General features: G+C 61.4%; 3 protein-coding genes across 3 annotated transcripts; 2 read left to right on the top strand and 1 right to left on the bottom strand.

Annotated features, from left to right (window-relative positions):
- Window positions 1-2,510: 2,510 nt before the first annotated feature.
- Window positions 2,511-4,907, top strand: PFL1_03388 (uncharacterized protein; the record flags this gene model as incomplete). The annotated part of the gene is made up of 1 exon (XM_007880905.1): window positions 2,511-4,907. One exon carries the CDS (start codon window positions 2,511-2,513, stop codon window positions 4,905-4,907), a length of 2,397 nt encoding a protein of 798 aa, XP_007879096.1.
- Window positions 4,908-5,367: 460 nt separating this feature from the next.
- PFL1_03387 (uncharacterized protein) lies at window positions 5,368-6,471 on the top strand (the record flags this gene model as incomplete). The annotated part of the gene is made up of 3 exons (XM_007880904.1): window positions 5,368-5,403; window positions 6,160-6,317; window positions 6,459-6,471. 3 exons carry the CDS (start codon window positions 5,368-5,370, stop codon window positions 6,469-6,471), a joined length of 207 nt encoding a protein of 68 aa, XP_007879095.1.
- Window positions 6,472-6,991: 520 nt separating this feature from the next.
- PFL1_03386 (uncharacterized protein) lies at window positions 6,992-7,525 on the bottom strand (the record flags this gene model as incomplete). The annotated part of the gene is made up of 1 exon (XM_007880903.1): window positions 6,992-7,525. The coding sequence occupies one exon, from the start codon at window positions 7,523-7,525 to the stop codon at window positions 6,992-6,994; it is 534 nt and encodes a 177-aa protein (XP_007879094.1).
- Window positions 7,526-7,665: the final 140 nt, after the last annotated feature.

Raw genomic sequence — 7,665 nt, 5'->3', positions numbered from 1 at the left:
GTAGACCTCTTTCGGACTGGGGGGGGGGGGGGGGGGATTTATTTTGGTAGACCTCTTTCGGACTACAGACCAGTTCCACTAGCAGACCTCTTTCGGACGCTAGGAGAGTGGTGGGGGAAAGGGAAGAGGAAACGGGAAGAGAGGGAACCTTTTTATCCTTTCTGACAGGTCGATCCAGCGGGCCCCGGGGATAGGCAGGGAAGGGATCCGCGGGAGCTCGGAGTTAAGCTGCTCGATTCCGTCACGTCAGGAGACTCGAATTACGGTCGACGGGTCGACGCGTCGACCCTAATTCAATCGCGGCACTAGAGCAGTGTCGAGATTGGGGTCGATGCGTCGACCCGTAGACAATTTGGGCTCCAGAGCAGAGATTCGAATTAGGGTCGACGCATCGGAGAGTCGACGCGTAGACCCTAATTCGATCGCGGCTCTAGAGCAGAGGAGAGATTGGGGCCGATGCATCGACCCGTCGACAATTTGGGCTCCAGAGCAGAGACTCGAATTTGGGTCAACTCGCCGACCCCGGCCTGCTTGTTGGCCACCTCGGGTTCATTTGCACGTAATTTCAACATCGCAGTCGCATGCCCTTCCGGCCGGCTCGGGCGTGGAAGTTGAATCAGTTTCATTGGGCCGCGCGGCCGGCACTCTAGGTTACGTGCAGTGGGTGAGAAGGGCGCCTGCTCTATACCTTCCTGGCCTGGTTCATCGGTGGCGCATGGAGAAACCCATTCCGCTCGTTGCGGCAGTGAACTAGGGTCGACGCGTCTACCCTAAAAATTGTGGCTCCAGAGCAGTGGTGAATTTGTGTCGACCCGTCGACCGTTTTTCAGCCAGCGGCCCCAGGGCGTGTCCATTGGGGTCGATGCGTCTACTCCAAAAACAAGCAGTGGTCCAGTACGAAGGTGAATTAGGGGCGACGCGTCTACTCGAAAGCTCCAGAGCGATGCACCAGTGCCGGCCGCGCGGCTGGATGAACCTGATTCAACTTCCACGCCCGAGCCCGGCGGAAGAGCGCGGTTTTTGCCGAGGCGCTTAAAAATCATAGGCAGGGTTCAAGCCCCACGTGGCACATGGGCTCGAGGCGGCTCAGAAATCGCGTGCACATCAAGCAAGCTACTTGGCCAGAAAGAGTCGACCCGAATTGTAGTCACTGCTCTGGAGGCCTCGTTGGGTACGGGTCGACGCATCGACCCTAATTCACGCCTCTGCGCGAGAGCCGCCAACTTTCAGAGTAGACGCGTCTACTCTAATGCACTGCCCCTGTATGATCTGATCTTCGTGCACGGCAGCGCCGCTGGCAATCAAGAAACTACGTGCAGATCAGATTGAGGAGCGAGAAAAATTACGTGCACCCCGGACCAAGAGCCTTGCCGCACGACCGTCGCCGCAACAGCCGATAGGAAAATGGCGGGGTGAGCGCAGGAGAATACAGTTATCTCCGAGCTCACAGCAAATTTTTGACCTAGGCCTCCTTATCCCCGGTGACCCATGGGCCAGTCAGAAGGTATAAGTAGGTGCCATTGTCGGCCCCCTATCAACCTCCATCCCTCGTACTCCCTGTGTTCTGCCGCGCCAGCCGGCCCGAGGACACCAGTACGAAAAGAAGCCCCTTCCCCTTAGGTCCTGTGTTCTGCCGCGCCAGCTGGCCCGAGGACACCACCTCCGAAAAAGCCCCTCCCCCTCGGTACTCCCTGTGTTCTGCCGCGCCAGCTGGCCCGAGGACACCAGTACGAAAAAAGCCCCTCCCCCTCGGCACTGTGTTCTGCCGCGCACATATGTGCCGTTGAATGTAGTACTTACTACGGCCGCTTCCGCCCTTAAGTGCCCAGCGAGATGAAGTCCCCCTCTCTCGGGCACCTCTGTCACGCTCGTGTGTTTGATTTGTGCCAAGCGCGCTAGTTCTCAGCACCCCGCCTTCGTTGTGTTGGCAAGTCGAAACGCAGTCCGAACATCATTCTTACGCCCTTCATCGCTCAACCGTTTTCGTCGAGAAGGAGGATCCGCAGCTGCTGGGCCAGGCCGTTTGGTGTTCCCCCTTCATACAGCCCATGAAGGTGGTAGGTACTACGTTGGGGTCTGCCCGGCATCAGCTGCGACAGTCACTGCCGCTAGCTCACAATTGACCGTGCCGCTTCGTCATCGCCTGCAAATGCGCCAGTTCCGCAACATTTGCTCTTTTAGACTGAAGACACGCGTTGGGACACACGATGCGCTCGCGAGGCAGCGCAACTGACCGGCGGGGCAACCGGGGCAACACGCACACACTCCGCAAGAATCCCTCTGCTCGAGTGCATCTGCCCATGTGTCATTCGTGCCGACGAACGACCTGATGCCTCCCATCGGACAGTCCGAGTTCTCGCAAGCTACTCATCCATCGTCATCTGCCCAGCCACCTGCAAACAGGTGTCTTGTCTGGTCAGTTCGCGGGTCGGAACAGAATCGTTCGCAACGCGTACGATCCACTCCGTCCAGAGACGAGCGACGGCCTCTTCTCGCCCATCGGGTGTCAGATGGACGCCTGCTCCGGTTACGGAGGATCCGCTGGACGGACCATTGAGAGCTCATCCTCCTTCAACGTACTCGCATGTCAAAGGCCGAGGTCCCGTCGCAGGGCGCGTGCCTGTCCGTCCGCTCTTTTAAGTATCGTCGGTAAGCCCATCGACCACCTTCTTTCCCCCGTCGCGCCCCCTCTTGTTCCTCCTCACTCGATCCGTCTCGAAGCCTGGTGCTTTCGATCTCGCTCCTCCACTCTCCTTTGGCCAGGTCGCCACCTCCTCCTTGATTCGTTTAGCGGGACTGGCTCCCCTACTTTTGGCATCGTTGACCGCCCGTCTGTCTCGACCCCTGACCGTCAATTGTGCGACCACGACGACTTCACGAAGCGGCATCATCTCTGCAGGAACAGCTTCTTCCAAGACCGGCATCAATCAATCGATTCAATGATCGTACCGCGAAGCGACATGTCCACCTCCAGCATCGCCCTGACCCGCGCTGCTGCCGCCTGCTCGGGCGAAATCGCGGTTGAGAAGCCGGAAAGCCTGATCGGCGCCTCGAATGGCCTGCCGTCCGGTTCAGGATGCGCCAAGCTGCCATCTGGCTGGCTGCAGCACGGCTACGTCGAGTTCGACGACAGCGACACCTCCTCTGACGGCGACGAGGACTCCGACTCCGACTGTGGCAGTTTCAGCAGCCAGGACAGCGATGACACGATCGTCTCGGACGAAGTCACGACCGGTCTGTCGGACGAGTCAAGTCCGCGGCCGCCTGAAACGTCAGCATCCCATGTCATTCGGATCGCCTTCACCGGACCGCCGTCAGGGGTCAGTCTGCAGCGTCCCGGATGTACACCGCGCGGAGCAAGGGCATTGCCGACCGCGCGTCAGTCTCCCAAGGTGCGCTGGGACGAGCGCAGCCTGATCAAGCCTGTTCCTATCGCGCCGCTGCGCTCGCTCAACCTCGACGTGCCGCTGCGACGACACTCGATCTCCGCATCTCTGACGCTGCGGCATGCCGCCGCTCTGCGTGCCTTTCAGCTGAAGCAAGAGGAGCGAGAGCTCGCGAGGCATCGGGCGGCTATGGCGACGGCATCACGCTCGCGGCTCGACGAACAGTACGACATCGTTGGCATCACGTCGTACCCCAGACCCGCTCCGCCGTCCGTACTGTTTCGCACTTCGCGTCAAGGTCGTCAAAGGTCGGCCGGGGACACATGTAGGCCACAATCGAGACAGGATCTCGCCGTCGAAATCGCAGCCCTGGACGGCCCTGGTGGCAGCGCAGGCCATGTACGCTCGAGATCTCACGAGGCGGACAGCGATCATGGTGTTGCGATGCCCCTGCCAGCGCTCTGTGAGGACGAGCGCCATCGCGCGGGTTTGCACCTCCTGCGCACGCTTGGCCAACCGGATCAGTCACAGCTACGGACGAAGGTGGCGCCTCCTGCCAACTCGACGCGCAAGGTCAGCCGCCATAGGAGGCCGCCGTCGCTCGACGAGATCACACTCCGTATCGGTGGCGGGCACATCAACGCGACCGGTGATGCTGGTGTCACGGGCGGGCGCGGCAGGAGGAGTGGCTGCCTAGGTCAGCGTCCTCGGTCAGCCAGCTGTCCATCACCCGTCATCGGAGACCCGACATTGCGCGAAGTTGTCGAGGTCTTTGTGACGCCGCCGACGCCACGGCCAGATGACGTCGACCATCGTGTCCACGGCGTCGTGCTGCTGCGTTCGCCCGGTTCCGCTCCGCTGCAGACTAGGCAGAGCTTCCTGGCAGCGCCGGCCTTCGACGTTGCTCCTGGTCGAACCAAGGCCTTGGAGGAGAGCCAGCGGATGATTGACCAGCTTTCGCTGTTGGTCGCGCAGCAACAGGGCTTTCTCCTGCAGAGATCAGGCGTCAGCGCTCAGACTGGCCAGGCCACTGCCCCGGCCGAAGCGGATTGTGAGCTACCGCGTCAGGATCCCAACGGCTCGAACGTAGGAAACGATCGCGACGCTTCGCTTCTCACCCTGCCTAACGACTGCATGGCACAACGGACCTGCAACCGTCCAGCCAATGCAGACGAGCAGCGGACCGGCTGTGCCGTCCCAAAGTACGTGGCGCCTGGCCGGCGCGGCTACGGCCAGGCTGGCAAAGGCTTTCCATCCACCTCGATGCGGCGTGCAGCGCCGCAGAGGCAGGTTAGCTTGAATCAGATGTTGGGTTCTGTCTCGGCCCGGGCTTCCCTGGGTGCCATGATGGGCTACGGAGTGAACGCCGACAAGCTGAGGGGCTCTCACACACCGACGCAGCACGCTCACACCGAGTCGGGCGCCATGGAGTGCCGGCGCGCCACCGTCCGCCAATCGATGCTAGAAAGGCTGGAGCTGCGCCGTAGGAGCAGCAGCGTCGTGTCCCATGCCGCTCGTTGAGATTGCGCTGCTGGCACTCTTGCCGCATAGTCGAATGTGCGTTCGTTCGGTCAATGTGCAGCGTCGAATGAGATACAGCATGGTGCAAGACTGTAGTGTGAAGCACCTGGGATGACGGACAGTGGAGATGGGGTAGGCCGAGGCGAGCGGCGCATCACGTGACTTGCGAAGGAAATTTGCAGTTCTTCGGCCGAGCGTTCGGATTCGGAGCCGCACTGAGATTTTGCGGCCTGCAGGCCTTTCTCTGGCGCCCGCCGATCGCTTGTTCGGAGCAGGCAGGCGAGCCGGCAGGTAGGCGGGGCAGCCCACTGTTGGCCGCCGGGCGGGGCAGCAGGCCCAGCGCCCCCGCTCGACGGCGCTGCGTGGCCCTGGCCCTTGGCGCCATCCTCACCACCTCGACCCGACCGTCACGCCCACTCACCTCCCCTCGCCCATACCTCAACACACCCAACCTTTCAATATGGATTCCGCAAAGGTCCCCGTCAAGCTCGCCCGCGTAAGCATCCCGAAGCCGACACCGTTCCAGCCTCGCCGATCGACTCGCGGAGCAGGGCTAGCCAGTGAGGTGGAAAGGCGGACAGGAAACATGCTGGCTGGAATGCTCGTACGCGGTTGCCTCGTATGACTTCGACGAAGGAGAGGATCTCGGCACGCAGCGACCCACGACTGCTGCATTCTTGAGGCAATCACAGCGGCCCCATCTCATACCGACCTCTTCGACAACGACCTCGACTCTCGACTTCCCGAGCTCCTGCTACCGCCTCGATCGAAGGCTATCCCTTTCGCCCTAGCCTGTCCATGGGCTCGGTATCGTCTTGCGCTTGTGCCCAAGAGATGCGTGGACCTCTGGCGGCGTGGGGAAGTCAAGAGCAGCTGTTCAGTGGCTACGCATGCCACGAACATCCACCGTCACGCCCCGACAACGACGGCCCACCAACGTTCGATTTGCGATCTTTTCGACGTTCGCTGGGTCGTACTCTACAGCGGCTCTCACACTCGATCAGGTGGCTATGTAGATCTTCGATTTGCCGGTTATACGACGCGGTCCAGGAAGGGAACGGCTGGAGCTGAGGACGGAATGGTCGCCTCACTCCGACTAGAGGGTCTCACCGGGGACGGCTTGTGGCTTCGGCGTCATCGGAACCGTCGGGCTAGCCTGCTCCGCGGCATCAACCACGCTGTTGCCTTGCCCGCCACTAGACGCTGACCGTCTTCCTGTCTTCCGCCACTACATGACTCTTACGATCCGCAGGTTACCAAGGTGCTCGGCCGCACTGGCTCGCGTGGTGGTGTCATCCAGGTCCGCGTCGAGTTCATGGACGACACTCGCCGCAGCATCATCCGCAACGTCAAGGGCCCCTGCAAGGAGGACGACATCCTCGCTCTGCTCGAGTCCGAGCGTGAGGCCCGGTGAGTCTTCGGCACATATCACTGTGGCGCCGCCGCGCCCGACGCAAACCTGCCTTAGCAGGCTCGGCAAGTCCCCATGGGAGCTGCGAGCTGACCAGTCGCTCGCTTCCACGTCCTCCTTTTCTCTTTTGTCCATCACAGTCGTCTTCGATAAGCGCATCGCAGCCGGAGGTCGACGTTGGCTTCTCCATCGGAACCTCTCCCGCTGTTTCCCGCCCCCTTTCCGTCAAAATTGTCGAACCGGCAGCCCAATATCATGGTCTCTCTGCATGCACACTCACCGGCCAAAAATACGCACATTCTCGGCTATGGCGTCACTCGCTCTCTCGCCCTCGATCTGATCAGAGTGGCGTCAACTGCCGACGGAGGTCTTGCCGCGGCAGGCCACCGGCACCTGGGCGTGGATTGGATGATGACAGCGTCTTCAGCCGCCCCCTTGTACAATCAGCTCCGAACTCGCACCCCCGCAGTTCACACACGCAACCTTTCCAAAACCAGCTATGGCTAGCTTTGTGTTTGACACTGATCGTCCTATGCCAGTCTTCAGCGAAGATCGGGATGGACACCAAGGGGCGAAAGCTGCGGGACGGTACAGGGTTGGTGCTAAGCGGACCAGGGGAATCACCGCTCTGCTTGCTTCCTCGTAGACTTTCCGCTCTGCGTCTTGCGTGTGCCTACGCTTTTGGCTCGCCGCCCTGCCGGAGTGACATGGCCTGGATGGCAGCAGCGATGGCATCGACGACGAGGCGGTGGTCCTCTTCCTGAGACAGGCCCGAGACGGCAATCGCGCCAATGGCACCGGTGGTATTTCCCCGGATGTGGATGGGGAAGGCGCCGCCATGAGCAGCGTATTCCGGGCCGAGGTAGTCGAGGTCGCGGCCCTTGGCGAGCAGGGTGCGACCGACGAGGAAGCTGCTCTTGCCAAAGCGTCGGACGGTGTTGACCTTTCGCTGGATCCAGCCCCAGTTGTCTGGGCCAATGGACGGAGCGTGGCCCACGGCGGCAGAGAAGAGCGTGTGGCCGCTAAACAGCTGGATGCTGATGACGATGCCCTCGACGCCCGAGGCGCATCCCGTCTCGTGTGCTTGCAGGAAGGCGGAGCGGATGGCGCTACCGATACCGAAGGCTGCGTCAAAGTCGAAAGTCGGCAAGCGCAGCCTGGCCTCTTGGTCCGTCAGCTCCGCAATCTGGGCGGCATAGTCGGTCATGTCGGCTAGTCCGCTGGGTGGTGAGTTCCAGGCGGCCGTGTTAGATTGATGCCGGGGAGCGTGGTGATGGTGTGGACGGGCCAAGTCAGGCGTGCTGTCCGAACGGGCCTCGTTCGAGTTCCTTCCGATTCGACCCGATC

The sequence above is a fragment of the Pseudozyma flocculosa genome (genome assembly GCF_000417875.1).
Source record: "Pseudozyma flocculosa PF-1 unplaced genomic scaffold scaffold00010, whole genome shotgun sequence".
Taxonomy (NCBI): Eukaryota; Fungi; Basidiomycota; class Ustilaginomycetes; order Ustilaginales; family Ustilaginaceae; genus Pseudozyma; species Pseudozyma flocculosa.
The sequence above is the reverse complement of the archived record's forward strand: the minus strand, read 5'-3'. Positions and strand labels throughout refer to the sequence as shown.